The sequence below is a fragment of the Herpailurus yagouaroundi genome, unplaced genomic scaffold, assembly GCF_014898765.1.
Source record: "Herpailurus yagouaroundi ecotype Mexico unplaced genomic scaffold, PumYag 163, whole genome shotgun sequence".
Lineage (NCBI taxonomy): Eukaryota > Metazoa > Chordata > Mammalia > Carnivora > Felidae > Herpailurus > Herpailurus yagouaroundi.
The window spans coordinates 42,530,773-42,549,323 of NW_024412404.1; the positions used below are offsets into that span (position 1 = coordinate 42,530,773).

Consider the following 18,551-nt stretch of genomic DNA (forward strand, 5'->3'; position numbering starts at 1 on the left):
CATGACAGGTTAGCGCTGCTCAGATTTTCAGAAAGAAAATAGAAAACTCTCACCAATGGATAGGCAAGAGACCCTATAGATAATGTCTGATTATTAATTCATGATATTATTAAAACAGAAGAATGCCAGCTCCACAAGCACAGGATGTTGGTCTGTTTTCTTACCCACAACACACCCCCATTGCTGAGAACAATGTCTGACACATGACAAGTTTTCATTAACTAAATGATACTGAATATTTTTTTACTTTTTGGGGGCCATATGATCTCTGCTACAACTACTCAACTCTGAATAGTATGCCCATGCTATCACCCTGTAATTTCACTCCTAGTACACATCCAAGAGAAATTAGTGAATATGTCCAACTAAAAAAGAAATGTACAAAAGTATTTATAGCAGCACTATTCATAATTACTCAAAACTGAAAGCCACCCTGATGCCCACTAAAGCTGAGTAGACCAATAAATGGTGTTATATTCATATAATAGAATATTATATACCAGTGATAAGAACAAACAACTGTTATATACAACAAACTGGATGACTGAAGACATAATGTTGAGGAAAGAGACTCCAAGGGCACCTACTATATGATTTCATTTATATAAAGTTCAAAACAATCAAAATTAATTTATGGTGGTAGAGATCATACTAGTGGCTGCCTCCAAGAAGTATAAACTGGGAGGGGGCACAAAGAACAGTGGCTGCTCCATCTTGATCTGGGTGGAAGTGTTAAGCCACCTGCTAGAGTTGAGCATGGCAGTGTTATGTAATATCTTGCTATGGACTGAATGTTTGTGTAACCCCTTCCCCACCCCCCCACCCCCCAGAAAAAAAAGTCCTTATGATGAAACCCTAATCCCCAGTGTGATGGTATTTGGAGCCAGGGACTTTGGGAGGAAATGAGGTCATGAGGGTGGAGCCCTCATGATGCGATTAGTGCCCTTATAAATAGAGACACAAGACGGCTTGTTTCTTCTCTCTCTCTCTCTCTCTCTCTCTCTCTCTCTCTTTCCCTCTCTCTCTCTCTCTCTCCTCCCCTGCCCCACCCCCCACCTGTGTGAAGAAACCAAGAGGAGGGTCCTCAGCAAAACCCACCCATGCTAGCATTCTGATCTCAGACTTACCAGACTCCAGAACTATGAGAAATAAATGTCTGTTGTTTAAGCCGCTCAGTCTATGAAATTCTTGTCATGGTAGCCAGAACTGACGAAGACAGACCTCAATTTTTCAAACTTGTTTTTTTTTTTTTTTTTCAAGTAGACTCCATGCACAGGCTCGAACCCATGACCCTGAGATCAAGACCTGAGCTGAGATCAAGAGTCAGACACTTAACCAACTGAGCCACCCAGAGGTACCCCAGACCTCAATTTTTTTTTTTTTAAAGAATGAAATAAAACTAAATAAGTAAAGATTCTGGTGAGTAAAAACAATGCATGTTGGGGGCGCCTGGGTGGCGCAGTCGGTTAAGCCTCCGACTTCAGCCAGGTCACGATCTCGCGGTCCGTGAGTTCGAGCCCCGCGTCGGGCTCTGGGCTGATGGCTCAGAGCCTGGAGCCTGTTTCCGATTCTGTGTCTCCCTCTCTCTCTGCCCCTCGCCCGTTCATGCTCTGTCTCTCTCTGTCCCAAAAATAAATAAACGTTGAAAAAAAAATTAAAAAAAACAAAAAACAAAAAAAACAATGCATGTTGTAGAAGGATGTGTATAGTATACCATTTATGTAAATGTTAAAAATAAAAATCAATATTACACATAATATATGTTTAGGGATATATACACCTGTGGTTAAAATATTCAAATGGACAGGAGGGATACATACCAACTTCAGGATAGTGGTTACCTCTGGTGAGAGAGGGGACCCAGAAGATTCTGTAATTGTAGTAATATATGTAATTTAAAAAAGAATTGAATGTGGTGAAATGCTAATATTTGCTAAACTTGCGTGGTGAGAACTTATTTTTCATATTGCGCTCTGTACTGTGAACTGTGCTTGAAATATTCACAATTTTTAAATTATTAAAAATGAAAATATAAAATCAATCCATAGGGGCAATGAATGCACCTTGACAGGTGCATTCAGAATTCAGAGGTTGGTGGTTAGGGATGTCCGTTCCAGGTTTCTGTTAGCTTCAGAAACCTGTTTCTGGATTTTGTAATTGTTGCACAGCATCAGGTGGCCTCCATTCACATAGAGACATTCCTTGCAAATAGTAACAGTCTTTAAGCAACTTGTCTGGCAGTCTTCTGACACTTCAGTGAAACCGTTCCAGAAGCTTGCAAGAAAAGTAACAAGAATTTTCTGTTTCAGTTATGTGACTAATAATAACTAACAACTCACATTCTTCAACTGATTCCATTTCAAGGGGGTCAGTGAGAAGTTCCTCTGCTAGATTTTACCTTCAATGCTCAGCAAAACAAAACAAAACGAAACAAAAAACAACAAAAAAAAAACCTTTTCAGATATACTTTGTAACTCTATAAAGTGTTCAATGGTACTATTTAAAAAATCTGATCTCTTAGAATCTTAATGTGTCACATATCTTGCAAAATTTCAAATAAGAAGTATTACGTTTTAACATAGAGCTGTGACTTAAGTTGGATGTCATTTGCTAACATTTTATCTTGTTGTTATTGTTAACACTTTACCTTAAGATAAAGCACTCAATACTTTAAATTCTCAATATAGGGGCGCCTGGGTGGCTCAGTCGGGTAGGCCTCCAACTCTTGATTTTGACTCAGGTCATGAACTTACTGTTCGTGAGATGGAGCCCTGAGTAGGACTCTGTGTTGACAGTGTGGTGCCTGCTTGGGATTCTCTCTCTCCCCCTCCCCTGCTTGTGCTCTCTCTCGCTCTCTCAAAATAAATAAATAAACATTTAAATAAATAAATTCTCAATATGAAACATAATCTCAATATTGCAATGCAGCTTCAGCCTGCTCAGGTTTGTAAAAGTACCAGTTAAAGGATTAAATTTAAATTGAGTTCATTTAAATAAAAGAAGTATTTACATAATAATAGGTTTTCTTTAACCCGATAGAGAGTAGTTTATTTTCTCACTTGAAATGGTCACATCAGCATCTTGCTCTGTCCTGAAAAGGAAAAAGTAAATTCTAGATCTCACTGCCCATATTATTGCAATAATCCAAAAAAGTCTAATGAAGGTTCCATGTGAGGTCTGCACCTCAGCATCATTGAGATGGTATATACATACAGTGCATTTTAAGATGCTGTCTTCTTGATAATGGCTAGTGCTTGATGTGTGTATCATATTGTAACCACACTGAATTTGCTCCTTGGTGAGACACAACTAGAAACTACACCAGGTGGAGTTGTCACACAAAGGAAACTTTATTTGCAGCAACTGAGATCACAGGGAGTAACTTCCAAAGTTGTGACTCCCTGAGCAGGAGTGAACGGCTTCCTTTAATTTAGGGTTAGGATAAATATTTAGAAAGGGGAATTTTGTCATCATATGTAGAGGCGGGCCTAAGTTGCTCATGTGCTTTAAACGTGCCTATACATACATTGTATGTTATGTAAATGAGTCTTACACTCTTCTGGGAGGGGGTGCGGAGATTTTAGTACAACAATGAGGTAAAGGCAACTGTTGGTCTCTCAGACTCCATGGGTCATTCCATGGTCCATCTGTGCAGGTGTGAATTGGGGGTTAAGTTCAAATTGGCCTGAGCCTGCCGGAGCTCCTCATCCAGGCAGTTGTTATTGCTTGAGGGGTAGTTTTGGTTTCTATCACGGGATGCTATACCCATGGGTCTTTTGCCTGGGTTCAGAGATAAGCTGTAAAGAAGAGCTTATGGGACAAAGTTTGATGGGCACAAGCAAGTGAGCAGTAAATGCCAGGTCTTGGGGATCTAGCTGGTGACAATGTGACACCGGACTCTGGCACAGAAACAACTTGATGGAACCCACTACTTCCTCACTGCCCCCACACCAATCATTATTTTCTTACCATTTGAATGTCACTACTATATTTTTGCCAATATTTCATGGGGTGTGTGTGTGTGTGTGTGTTTTAATCTTCCTTACAATAGCTATTCTGACTGCATATATTGTCAGAGGAAGCATGGTACAGAAAGTGTGGGTCTGGGTTTGGATTCCTGCTCTGTCATTATTCTTTGTGCAACCTTTTAAGCTTTTTAAGCTTTGTGTGAGTCATTTAACGTCTCTAAGCTTCAGTTTCTTGCCTATAAAATGGAGATAATAAAACTTATTTGGGGGGGGGGGGTCACTGTCAGATGAACATGAAACAATTCATAGCAAATGGTCAGCCCAGTGTCGGCACATGGTAAATCTTCGGCAAGTGTTAGCTACCTCCACCACCATCATCATTATTTACTATAAAATGAGCACGTCTGTTCTCTGGTCCTGCTGGTTTGTAAAGATCCTACATAACCTTAATCTTCAAAACAGTAAGCAACTTGGATTCATTCATTCATTCGGTAACTATTGAGGACTTACTCTGTGATAAGCTAGACCAGGGCTCTGCCCTTAAGGAGCTTGCATTTTTAGTGTGATTTGTGCATTTGCAAATTTCTCTCTGGGTGGGGTGATCAGGCAGTGGTGTCTGTTGCTCTTTCAAAGTGCCCATTGCTTGCTGCTCCACTACTGATAGGTTGTACTAATAATGGCTTGAGGCTTTCTAAGCTTTTCCTTAATAGTATGTCCTTCTCCTTGGTGTGCGATGTGTTATTTGTGGGCGGCACTGGGAGCGCATTTTCATCACCAGACTTCTTTGCATATGTTTTTACAAAAACATTAAGCTGTTCGTTTTCCATGGAATGAAACGGAAAGCCTTGTTTTCATGCTCCACTGTGTTTAGTCTCAAAATGGCATTGTAGCTTGGCAGGGTCTATAAAACTAATTTGCAAAATTTACTACACAAAACGTATTTAGGACTCAGGTAATTTTTATTGCCATAAAAGGTGGCTTCTCAAAACAACTAAATATCCTCCTCCTCTCTTTTTTTTCTTTTTTTTTTTTTTTTTTTTTTTTAGTGTTTATTTTTGAGTGATAGAGACAAAGCATGAGTTGGGAGGGGCAGAGAGAGAGAGGGAGACACAATCTTTTTTTTTTTTTTTTTTTAACGTTTATTTTATTTTTGGGACAGAGAGAGACAGAGCATGAACGGGGGAGGGGCAGAGAGAGAGGGAGACACAGAATCAGAAGCAGGCTCCAGGCTCTGAGCCATCAGCCCAGAGCCTGACGCAGGGCTCGAACTCACGGACCACAAGATCGTGACCTGAGCTGAAGTCGGAGGCTTAACCGACTGAGCCACCCAGGCGCCCCAGGGAGACACAATCTGAAACAGGCTCCAAGCTCTGAGCTCTCAGCACAGAGCCCGATTCAAGGCTTGAACTTGGGAACAGCGAGATCATGAGCTAGGCTGAAGTCGGACACTTAAGCGACTGAGCCCCCCAGAAGCCCCTCATCCTCCTCTCTTGCCTTGGAGTGTCTTTGCATGAGCATTTGTAATATATTGCTTTTGTCAGTCAGTGAGGCTGACGCTTTGAAGAATTGGTCTAAGATGGAATATTTGATATCTTGGTCCTGATCAAACTCATCCCACTCCGATTTTCTTTTTAAATATTTTGTTTTTAACCAATGAAATCCATTTTTAATTTTAAGGGTGATTAAAAAACTTTTTTAAATGTTTATTTGTTTTTGAGAGAGAGAGAGAGAGAGAGAGAGAGAGAGAGAGAGACAGAGCACAAGTGGGGGAAGGACAGAGAGAGAGGGAGGCACAGAATCCGAAGCAGGCTCCAGGCTCCGAGCTGTTAGCACAGAGCCTAATGCAGGGACTCAAACTCACAAACTGTGAGATCATGACCTGAGCTGAAGTCTGATGCTTAACTGACTGAGCCACCCAGGCGCCCCTAGTTTTAAGGGTAATTTTTAAAGCCTACTTGAAGACAGTATTACGTGAATATACATTAGCTATTCAGGCACTCATGTCTAACAACTATAGTAGGACAGTGCCTTGATGGGAAATATAACATAGAAACTAGTTATTGCAGGACTGACTAGTGAACTATAATGAAGGCAGTAGCCCTGTGGTCACCAATGTGTTCCTGTTTGGAATTATAGCACATTTGGATGTGGGCATTGTTGTCTGAGTTTTTTAATGTTTATTTATTTTTGACAGAGAGAGAGACAGAGCATGAGCAGGGGAGGGGCAGAGAGAGAGGGAGACACAGAATCGAAAGCAGGCTCCAGGCTCTAAGCTGCCAGCACAGAGCCCGATGCAGGGCTCAAACTCACAGACCGCGAGATCATGACCTGAGCCAAAGTCAGACGCTCAACCGACTGAGCCACCCAGGTGCCCCTGTTGTCTGAGTTTTAAACATAGTTAAAACATAGTTTTGAATTTTTAATTTTTGCAGAGTAATGTGTCGCCAAATTCTGTTTACATAGAGACTTATAGATGTGTATCAGGCACTGGCAGTGTCCTGCCCATTCTCCCCTCAGCCCATTCCAGAGATCTGCAGTTTCAGTGGACTTTCCTTAAACAATGGCAGCGTCTCCTCTCAAGCACCTGTATTTCTCTATTTGACAACTTTCTTTGACTGTACTCTATAGAAGCGATAGCCCCCATGAGTAACATAGAACCAATGAGGAGCCAGAGGTGGTGAATAAATCCCCCAACTCGTTCCTTGGACAATTCTGAGGTGTGTCCACACAGTCTCTCGAGGGGTACAGTGGGATTGATCACCGATCACCAAAAGGGCTAACCTGTGCATTAACACACCTTCATTGAGTTTCTCCCTCTCCCGTCTCACTTCTCCAGACCCCCACCATGCTTCTTTGGATTACGTTCCTTCAAAATTACCTGCATCCAAATCATTGACGTGGGACTGCTTTGAGGGGAGCCCATAGCTGGACACTGCATAATGCATATTAAATGATGTAGAAGGATTCACACCTAACTGATAAGGATGTGGTAGGCACAAAATGAAGTGACTGTCCAGCTCACAGTAGTTCTCCCACTTACTGCACCTATGCTACCTCTTTCCTTCTGAAGAACTCTTCTCCTCCCAAAAAGAACTGCCTCCCTGGACATACTGATGAGTTGAAATTGAGGACTGAGCCATGAAGAACACCCCACGCCATTGCAAGTGTGATCGTCCATAGAGAGAATGTAACCCATATTGGAAGAACCAGAAATCTTCCTGCGATTTTTCTAACTGATGCTACGGGAAGAGCATAGCTCCCATCAGAGCTATGAAGTCATGAACCCAGAGCTGACCTCTGGTCAGAGCTCTCTCACCACACAGAGAAGCCTGCACACAATGTGAGAGAATACAGCGAGTTCTCAGAGAAAGGCAAGAGATGGGCTTCAGGAGTATCTTCACGGCATTTGAGTCCCTAGGACAGTTGATCCTAAACCAGCTCCACTCCATCCCTCCCCACAGTTTGGTTATGTGGACTTCGCCGCACATCACTATGTTGGCATAAGCTAATTAAAGACTTATCATTTACAACCAAAGAACCTGACTACAGATGTTTACCTCTGGGGCAGAAAGTTGGGTTGGGAGTGAGAATGTAGACCAGGAGGAGCACTTTTTAGATACTGTGATTTGTTGTTGTTGTTGTTGTTTCCAGCTCTCTGATGAATTTCTCCTCTCTTCACCCAGTATATGCGTCTTCTACTGTAGACTCTTTGACATATTTATCAAAGTTATTTTAAAGTCCTTGTCTGCTAAGTCTAGCATCTGGGTTGTTTGAGCCTGTTTCTATTGACTGACTTATGTCTTGATTATAGGTTAGTCACATTTTTTCTTCACATATCTAGTAATTTTTGTATAGTGAATATTGTGAATATGTTCTAGAGACTGGACTGTGTTATCTTCCTCTGATGAACATTTTCTTGCAGTGGGCAGGGACTGGTTGGATTAGGACTCTTAAAACTTGCTTTTAGGTTTTGTTAGGGTGGGTCTATTTTAGTTTTCACCTTAGTGCTAGGGTGAATGCCATAGTCAGAGAGATGGTCTTCAATCAAAGTGTGGCCTTCCATGGTTGCAGTTGAAAGTTTGAGCTGTTTACCAAACTGCTATATCTTGGTAAGACTTTCAGTTCCAAATTCTGTCTTCCCTGTGATGGACAATTGCCTAAATCTCTGCTCAGTCTCTCTCAGTCATCAGCTGTTGTTTTCCCCATGGAATCCTTAGAGTCTCACCTGGACATGTACAGTTCGAGGGTCAGCCAAGGATTGAGAATAATTTTTACACATATCTGGGGGCTTCGCACTCTGTCGACTCTCTCCTTTCCAGAATTTTCTCAATTTTCAGCCACTTTTATTGCAAACTCCTTCTCAGAATCATTAGTCCCTCAAGGACCCCTACCCTGTGCCAGCTGACTGTGGTTCTCCAAGGGTAGTCCTGAGACTAGTAGGATTAGCATCCCATGGGAACTGGTTAGAAATGCAAAATTTAGGGCTCCACCCCAGGCCTGGTGAATCAGAAACTCTGGGGCTGGAGTCCAGCAATCTAAATTCTAACAAGCGCTCCCGAGATACTAATACACACTAAAGTTTTAGAATGATTGCCTTAGGGGAAAGGCCATATAAATGTGGATCTCACTCAGAGTGTTTCCCTTCCTTTACTGTCTGGATGCTCTCCAGTGCCATTAAATAGGTCGGTGCGCTTTTCTTTGGGGGGTGGGGGGGGGAAGAGGAGGTGTTCCAGAATTCATAATCATCATTTGTAGAAGGGATTATCCTTAAACAACCTACTCTGTCAGATGGGAATTTTGACATTCACTTTTCAGTATATATTCTATACTATATACTGCTTTTATTTTTTCTTCTAAGAACATATATTCTTTGTCATTTGAAAGATGAATCTAAAATACTTAAAAAGTTGTTTTAATGTTTATTTTTTAGAGAGAGAGAGCACGTGCATGCACACACACACACACACACACACACACACACACACACGTGTGAGTGGGGGAGGGGCAGAGAGGGAATCCCACGCAGGCTCCCTGCTGTCAGTGCAGAGTCTGACTTGGGCTCCCTCTCGTGAACTGTGAGATCATGACCTGAGCCAAAAATCAAGAGTGGTATGCTCAACCGACTGAGCCACACAGCTGCCCTTAAAATACCCTTAATTGAGATTTGAATAAAATGTTTGTAAAACCCTAGAAGGACCTTATAGTTTTATGGAACACAGCCTGAAAATCTCTAGTTTAAACCAAATGATTGACAGTATGGGTCATGATTAGCTTCAACCGTGCATAGGAGTATCTCCATGGCAACTGTCACCATAGCATCAGGCCTATGACAAAGGTGGTAAATGAACGTGTACAGAGTGGGGAGGAATTCCTGGTCCCAGGAGATTCCAGGAAATCTCAGACACATACCTTGCACCTTGATAGAGGAAGCGTCTAGGTAGTAACCAAATGAAAATGAAGTCTTTGCTAAGAGCAGCCATATAACTAGCATTCCAGCCTGTTTTTGGAAGGAGGCTCTTTCCCACTCCTGTGGGTCATATTCACATCAGCTTTGGTGCACCAGGCCTCACGTGTTAACCTCACCTGCTCATATTCCCCAAAGTGCAGAGGGTTGTTGCTCCTCAATGAAAACAGTGACTCCCCTTCCAGAAGGGGAGTATTCTCAGAATTCCCACCCTACCAGTCCTATGGGATGGTTCATCTAAAAAATCACCCCCACCTTTTCCTCTGCCCCCATCCCCAGACAGACCCACTGGTGTTTTATCAACAAGGGAGCAGGCAGTGGGCAGTGCTTCTTCAACTTTAATGTGTAACATGAGTCCCCTGTGGCTCTTGACAAAATGTAAATCTTGATTTAGTAGGTGTTATGGGCTGAACAGTGTTCCTTCAAAATTCATATGTTGAAGTCCTAACCCCCACTACCTTAGAATGTGACTGCATTTGGAGATAGGGTCTTTAAAGAAGTAATTAAGGCTAAATTAGGTTCTGGAGATGGGCTCTAATCCATCTAATGTGACCGGTCTCTTTATAAGAGGGAAACACAGACACAGAGGGAAGACCATGTGAAGACATGGGGGGAAGATGGCCATCCCCAAGCCAAGTAGAGAGGTTCCGGAGGTAACCAACCCTGCAGACACCTTGACCTTGAACTTTAAGACTCCAGAACTGTAAGAAAATGAATGTCTGTTGTTTTAAGTCCCCCAGTGTGTGCTACTTTGTTGTAGCAGCCCTACAGACTAATATAGTAGGTCTGGGGAGGGAACTGAGAGTTTGAATTTCTAACAAGCTCCTGGATGATGCTGATGCTGCCAGTCCGAGGAACACACCTTGAGTAGCCAAGACCTGGAAAATCGGGTCCCCCTTTTTTTTATGGCATTGTCAGCAGCTTCCCAAATCACTGAGTGGGTGGGAGAGAAGAGCACTTTTCCCCAAACTCTGCCTTCCTAAGATGGCTAAGGCAATTGTTTGCAGCCTTTTTATATTTGCATTACTTTTGAAATATTATAAATGTGAGGCAACTTTCAGGGGATGAGGTTAGATTACATATACAAATAAAATGGGCTGTAGATAAACTGGGGAAATCATGCCTCGTCTGATGTGAGCAGCTGCCACTCTGTCTCTGAGCCAGAATGTGAGCTTAGTGTGGTCCTAGTTTCCAGTTTCGAGAGAAGCTAGAAATTTGGATCTTTACATTAAGTCTCTAAATTTTTAAACTTTTAAATGTTGGCAACTCCTTTTGAAATGTGAGGCAAAGGAACCCCCCTGAGGTCATGGACATGTTGTTGATCTATATACTGTTTTGAAACATACATATGTAAAAATTCATTAAGCTGTATGATTAAGATTTGTACAATTTACTACTTGTAATTTATGCCACAATAAAAAATCCGCATGGGAATGATGCATATCAACCTCAAGGTCACCTATGGGGGTAGAGGCAGGGGAGGAATGGGGTTGTTTTTACTTGTGTCTCTAACGTTATGTTTCGTTAAAGAGATGTGGGGCACCTGAGGGGCTCAGTCAGTTAAGCATCCAACTTTGTTTGGGTCATTATCTTGTGGTTCTTAGGTTCGAGCCCCACATCAGGCTCTGTGCTGAAAGCTCAGAGCCTGGAGCCTGCTTCGGGTTCTGTGTCTCCTTCTCTTTCTGCCCTTCCCCTGCTCACGCTCTGTCTCTCTCTGTCTCAAAAATAAATAAACACTAAAAGAAAAACTTAAAAAAAAAGAGAGAGAACTGAAGCACATATGGGTAATTATGAAGAACTGTCTCATCTCAGTGTTTAGGTTTTCTGCCTAATTCTTTTCTGTATGAAATACTTCACAATTAAACATTTTAAATATTAAAAAAAAAAAAAGCCTGAGAATACCAATACTGTATGGGTCAAACCCAACCCTTTGGAGGTTACTGAATCATTCTTTGGGTCTCCCTCTGGGACTGTATTGCTGTTTAGATAAGAATGTTGGCTGGCCTGACCCAGCTCTCCTACGTGTGTCAGTAAATACCTGCTCTGCCCATTTCATAACGTGTGACACGATGTCATCCAACCCACTCAGCCCAGCATCCTGTATGACTTTATCACCAGAAGTGGTGTTCTCGGTGAGCCTCGGATGTAATGAAAACACAGTTTGTACATCAACTCAAATGCAAAGGCATTTGTGTGTGTTGTGTTCACAGGTGAGAGCCACCAGAGAAGAGGCTTCTCAGATCTTGAAAGCGATACAGCCTAGTGGTTAAGCTCACTGGGTACAAACCTGGCTCTTCCACTTACTAGCTGCACACCCTTAGGCCAGTTAGTCTGGGCCTCAGTGTCCTCATCTGTAACATGGGAATGACAATAGTTACCTACCTATTCATCTTCAATGTGAAGATTTAAGTTTGCTGAGTGATGGGTGCCTAACTTTCAATCGTCATTAGCTATTATTAAGTGCTTAACATTAGTGTGATTTTGCTTTAAATATCTTTGTTACATCATGGATTAAATCTGAGATCACAGCATTAAAGAATTGATATGTGACCACCAAGCCCCAGAGGGGAAGTATTTTCAGCTCTGATTCAAGTAGTAAATGTGATCAAACATTGTCATGGATGCCGCTGCAGAGGCAGGGGAGGGGGACACTCACTTCCTGCCTTTAAGGAACTGACCTGTGTGCATCCTTTGTGAAAGACCCCAAAGTGCTAAGTCATAACTCCAGGGAAAAGAGAATCATGGAAGCTCCAGGCTGGTGCATTTCCTGGCTGCCTCGAGCCTCAGAGCTAGGGCACCTGCCCCTCCCTTTGGGTGGTGGTGTTGCCCGGGCAGCCTGGCATGTTGACACGCACACAGGGCTGCTGTTTGGAGCCTGTTGCTCAAGGTAATTCTATCCCTCCTAGCACCCTGCTGGCAGCTTTGCGACCCAAAAAGGGCTTTAGCAATGACTAATAAAGCTGTAAAGGATGCACCCAGATCCAAGAAAATCCATTCCCTGAAGGAATATGATTTCAGTGACTTCTCAGTTGGTGCTTCTTTGCCTTTTAAGCCACAGGCATTAAGTTTGTCTGAAATTCCAGTTATCCCATGCTGTGTTCTCCAGAGGCCGTAAATCACTGGGTAAATCACTGAGACACTCTTGGTGCCTGGAACAGAGAAATTACCCCTGAGAGTGCATTTCTTTCCTGTGTGGGCCTTGCATCTTAGGAGATACATTCTTTGAGCATTTCTGCCGTCTCCAGTTCAAAAGGCCCACAGATCTGCTGAGCTGTCTTTCCCTTCCCTTGGTCTCAGACTCTTGTGGCACATACCGTGGTCTGTCTGGCAGAACCTGGGAGTTGCCCTGCTCATTTCCGCTTTCCTTCACCCCTGAACTGGTTACCCATCTCAGTTCTACTTCATTAATGTCGCTGACATCTGTCCGCCTACCACTGTCCCAGTCGGGTCCTCACTATCCTTCCTCTGAGGCCTGCCGCGCACTTGCTTTCTGGCCTACCTGTCCTTGAGCTTGCCCTCATGCAATGCTCCCCACTCTGCTACCAAAATATTCTTTCCAAAATGTAAATCTGATGCCAGCTTGCAGCTTAAAATCCTTTAGTGCTGCCCCTTCCCCCTACCCACACACTGTTTTCAGACTGTTCCCAGTATTGGCAGAAATTGAGTTGTCAAGAAAAGCCAGAAATCTGGATTTTTATGTGAATTCCCCCATCCATTTTGTTTATTTTTAGAGTTATTACGTTTTCATATTAAAAAATTTATAAACCATTGCAGTCAGTCTCCTGCCCTCTCCTGGCCCCAATTCCCTAACTGAAGAGCCACCTCTGTTACCCAGTTGCTTCTGTAGCCTTTCAGACATACACACACACACACACACACACACACACACATACACACACAACCTTTTTTTTTAATACAGATGGCAGCCAGTTTTTTTGTGTGTTGGTAAAAATATTAAAACTCTGAGGGTCAAACAAAACACATTTGCATTCATGGTTATAAGTAATGTAGGCATGTGCTTATGACCCACTTGATTGAAAGTTCTCTAAAGACAGGGGTGGAGTTTTGTCTTGGCATCCCCATCTATACCTGGCACGATGCCTTGCATACAGCTGGCACTCAATAAGTGCCCACCCATTTATGCATTTATTAAGCACCACTCTGGGCCTACTGCTGGGTCTGCTCCATGTATCTGTGATATGGACACCCTCTGAGGAAACACATGATAACAATTAAGTCTAGGGAAGTCTCTGGCCCTATGGAAACATAACCAGAACTCAGCAGGCTGTAGGTTCATAAGCTGCCCACCTCCCATTTTCCCCAGTTGCCTGAGTTTACAGCAAATGGACAGAAAAAGCAGATCCCATCCTGCCCTCGGGCTTGCCCTGACGAGGTTTCAGCTTGTGCTGACACCAGCATTCCCAAGCCAGCTGTCATTCCCAGGAGTGTGATTCCATGTGTTGCCCTCCGCTGGGTCAAGGCAAGCCAGGACGGGACGGAAACCACAGGCACAGGCAGTCTGCTGACTCCTCCTGCGGCGCTGGGCTGGGCTGGGCTGGCTGTTCGAATGAGTAAGGCCTTTGCAAGCTTCTTCATGTTGGGAGAAGGTTCACTGCTCTGGTGGTTGGGGCCCTTCTCCCAAGTTAGATTCTGCTTGCTCACTTGCCTGTGGGCCGGGCCATCTCTGGCCAGTTGGCATGTATGGTGGCTGCGGGATAGGGTGATATTTTCCATTCATGATAAGCTGACCCCACTGAGGAAAGGTTAACAAACTCTTTCCACAAGTTCTCTCCCCCGTCCTTGGAGAAGGTGATTTCCAATGGTTTCTGCAGGACGCAGGACAGGCGGTTTTCATAGGCAGCATGCTTCTGTGGAGGGCTCCTGAGCCATTTCCCTGCAACTGTACCATGACATCCTCTCTTTCTCACTCAAGAGGCCATTCTGGACTATAAGTGGGTGGGAACATGAACTTGTTCTAAGATTCGCCTTGAATATATTATCCTTGTAGTGGCTATATGAATCTTACTCCCAAAACTCATGTGAGACTCATGCTACTCACTTCTTTATTTCAAGTTACCTTGGGCTTGGAGACCACATCCTCCCAGCTGGCAGGAAAACAATACTGGTGGCAGCAGGTGCGGCAGGCTCTCTCCTTCCCTGGGGATGCGTCCAAGTCCAGGAGGTTAGGAAGGCCTGGAAAATGGAGATGAGTCGACTCTTCTCCTGAGACCAAGTCTTCTGCTGGTATCCCTGGGCTGTCTCTGCAGAGAAGGAGGCTTGCACAGCTTCCGTTCCAAGCTTGGGAATCTTGGCTAAAGCTGGGAACCCTAGGCCAAGGCTCTAAGTCTCAGAGAGACACTGCAAAGCCTCTCCATAGAAGTCCTGCCATCCTGCCCACCTGCCTCAGGCACTGTAGGGGGCACATTTCAGCCTGCAATGCCTGGAGTCCACTAATGTCCAATCCCTCCCAGGCTCCAAGCTTCCAGAGAACATAAGCCAGTTGTCTGCACAAACAACTTCTGCATTTGGCCCTCAAACCAAACCTGCCTGAGGCAAGGCTGGCTTCCTGCAGCAAAAGAAGAACTAAAATACAGGAAAACCAAACTCCCGTGCTAACAGCTCAATATATTATCCTGCCACCTAATTTATATTAGAATAAACTAATCACTCACAAATTTCTGTACATCACGAAATTCAGTATTTATCACAAGTCAATTGTGCCACACATCACAGCTTAGGAGATGCCACCATTGCTATGCTCTAAAGTAGAGAGAGAAAAAAAAAGGAAGGATAGTCTGTCCTCACCCCTGATTTATTTCCCCCATTCACTGACTGTCCTCAGAAAACAAAACAAAACAAAAAAAAAAAACCCTTCCCCCTGAGGAAGCACTTTCTAGGCAACAAGATTATCAAAAGGGTTGTTGCCCAGTGCCCCAATTAATTGTAGCAAACCCCAAGATGAAAATGCAAGCATCACCTTATCACAATAATGATGCAATGTCGATTAAAGCAGAAGTGGCATTAAAACCGTTCCTATTCCTAAAGCTGTCTTCTCCACTTAATTAGCACTTTCTTGAAAGAAACCTTAGTTTTCAAATTAGTCTGAGGACAGTGTCAGTGAACTAGAGCTGAATGGCATCTGGTCTATGAGAGATCTGCATCAATAATATGGGACTGGTTTCAGAAAGATTGCTGCCTTTATGTATTAGTATATATTTTATTTGGGCAGGCATCTGACCAAGCACCTGAACTAGCAAAATGGCAATGTTGAGGTTTGAGTTCTGGATGTTTATTCCAGCTTTGCATTAACTAGGACCTCGGCAGCAGACCTCAAGGCTGGTTCTGTAGCTGATACCACTGCAGGACATAGGACCAGGGCCATTCTGAGCCATCGCTACTGTCCAGGGCAGAACTGCATCTGTCGTCAGGTTGCCCATAGTGACAAATGCTCAACACCATTCATGCCTAAGAAAATATAAACTCAAACACAACCCAGAAATTATTTTTACCTATCGGTTGGTGGTTAAATCCATGGATAGTACTGGGGCACCTGGGTGGCTCAGTCAGCTAAGCGTCCAACTCTTGATTTCAGCTCAGATCATGATCTCATGGTTTGTGAGTTCAAGCCCCACATTGGGCTCCGTGTGCTGACAGTGCGGAGCCTGTTTGGGATTCTTTCTTCCTTTCTCTCAAAACTAAATAAATAAACTTAAAAAGAAAAAAAAACATGGATAGTACAAATTATGGGTGAGCTGGCATGCAAACAGTAGACTCTGAAATCATTGATAGGAGTATTAATAGATTTCAGTGGGTAATTTGTCATTGCCTATTCAAATTCTTAAATGCTCATGCCCTATTTCCTAGCACTTGCATTACTAAAAATTTACCAAACAAATACACTTACAAATGTTTGGCAAGAAAGGAAAAATGTAAAAGGATGTCTCCTGCAGAAATGGTGGCAATAGACACAAACTGGAAACCGGTTAAATGTTCCTCAATAGAAGTATGGTTAAATACATTAAGGGACAGCTACACAATGGAATTTTGTGACCATTTAAAAGAGTGTGGTCTGGGGCACCTCGGTGACTCAGTCAGTTGAGCGTCTGACTTCAGCTCAGGCCATGATCTCACGATTCGTGAGTTCGAGCCCCACATCGGGCTCTGTGCTGGCAGCTTGGAGCCTGGAGCCTGCTTCGGATTCTGTCTCCCTTTCTCTCTGCCCCTCCCCTCCTCACGCCCTGTCTCCCTCTCTGTCTCAAAAATAAACACTAAAAAACATTTTTTTTTATTGCTACCATAAAATTTTTTTTCTGGAAGGCAAAATATTAACATCGTTATTTTTCTAACAATATACATATAATCAGAAAAAGAAAATACAGAGTACCTGGGTAGTGGTAGGTCATTTCCCCCCATTCTTTGTACTTACTGCTATAAAAAAAAATTTTTTTTTCCTAAAGAATGAGGCTGTATGCACATAAAAGCTTGGAAACATGTCTGTGAGAGATTGCGCTTTCCAAAAATGGCCAGAGCAATATTCCTTGCTCTACATGCCCTTCCAGAACCTTGTAACTCCCCGCCAGGAGGTGGTTTATTCACCTTCTCTGGAACCTGGGTAGGACTCTGACAGCTTTGACAATAAGAACACTATGGAAGTGACACCGAGTGGCTTCTCAAATGGCCATACAGCTTCTGTGAGGGTTGTGCTTGCTCTCTTGGGAGGCCTGCCTTTGGAACTCAGTCACCATGCTGTGAGGAATCCCAACCTAACCCACAGTTCAGTGGTTTGGAGTATATTCACAGGGTTGTGCAAATATCACCACTATCTTAATTCCAGAACACTTCTATCACCCCAAAAGGAAACCCTGTACTATCCAATCCTCTCCTTCCCCCATGCCCTAGCAACCACTACCTATTTTTTTCTCTATGGATTTACCTATTCTAGACACTCCATATAAGTGGAATCATACAACATGTGGTCTCTTGTATCTGGCGTCTTTCACTTAGCATACTGTTGTCAAGGCTCATCCATGTAGTATATGTGTCAGAACTTCATTCCTTGGTGTGGCTGAATAACACTCCATCGTATGCATATACATTTGTTTATCCATTCATCACTTGATGGACATTTGGGTTGCTTTTCACTTCTTGGTTATTAGGAATAATAATAGTTTTGTCAACATTGACATCGACATTTTTGAGTGGACATGCATTCAAATCTCTTAAGTTCAAGTACTTTAAAATCACCTAATAGTATTAAACAATACATGACACATGATAATTTAAATGATACATAATTAAAGCGATTTATTCATTAAGTCAGGTTTTCTAAGAGCAGCCAACCGATTCCCTCACAGTAATTCAGATGTCATTCAGAACACTGAATGATTTAAACAGAGTTAAGTAGAATAGCACTATTTCCCGATTTTTCACTAATTTACATAAACTGTTCACCAAAGCAGTGTGAATTAATGACACATCACTTTACTATTTAAAAAAACTATGATGTGGTCCTCAACATTCCTCTCTTCATTTTCCAAGATGAAAGCCTATCGCTTTAATTTGCCATACAGGGAAAGACTTTGGTCTCTTCAGGAATTTGGGGTCTGATTTAGAATTCTTGTGGGCACAGCCTTGTGTGCTGCGACTTAACTGTTTGGGTTTACTTAATAAAACTTCAATAAAAATAGGCTGTATTTTTAAAAAATTCTGTACCATATAAAAACTCACTACTGTGGGAGTTTGGGCTTGCCTTTAGACTGTTACGCAAATAAGAATCTGACTACAAGTTTCTTCATCCGTGGGCACCATTTCCCTTTGGGACGGTCCCCCTCTCCTCCCAGCACCTGTGCCAGCTTCGTCTGCGTCTTTCTGAGTCTGCCCGAATGCATCACATTGATCTAGTAAGGAAACAATGAGGTGCTTCTTTGGGGAACTGCTGTCGAGGCCACTTGTAGAGAAGAAACCACACAAATAAGAAGTGTGGATGCTTTCTCCAGTGGAAAATTACAAGTTTGCTTGGTTTCAATCCTTGGCACACAGTCTCGGGTTCCCCATCACTGAATAGACTTCTTTCCACTTGGCTTTCTCTCGGCCAGTGTCCTGGCACACTATCAGAGGGG

General features: G+C 43.0%; 1 protein-coding gene across 1 annotated transcript in view; it reads right to left on the reverse strand.

Moving 5' to 3' along the window:
• Positions 1–2,091: 2,091 nt before the first annotated feature.
• STN1 (STN1 subunit of CST complex) overlaps positions 2,092–18,551 on the reverse strand; it is a 66,887-nt gene continuing 50,427 nt past the window's right edge. The window contains exon 10 of the mRNA XM_040486347.1: positions 2,092–2,274. Within this exon, the coding sequence (XP_040342281.1) occupies positions 2,222–2,274 (53 nt within the window). The 3' untranslated portion in view covers positions 2,092–2,221. The remainder of the gene's footprint in view (positions 2,275–18,551) is intronic.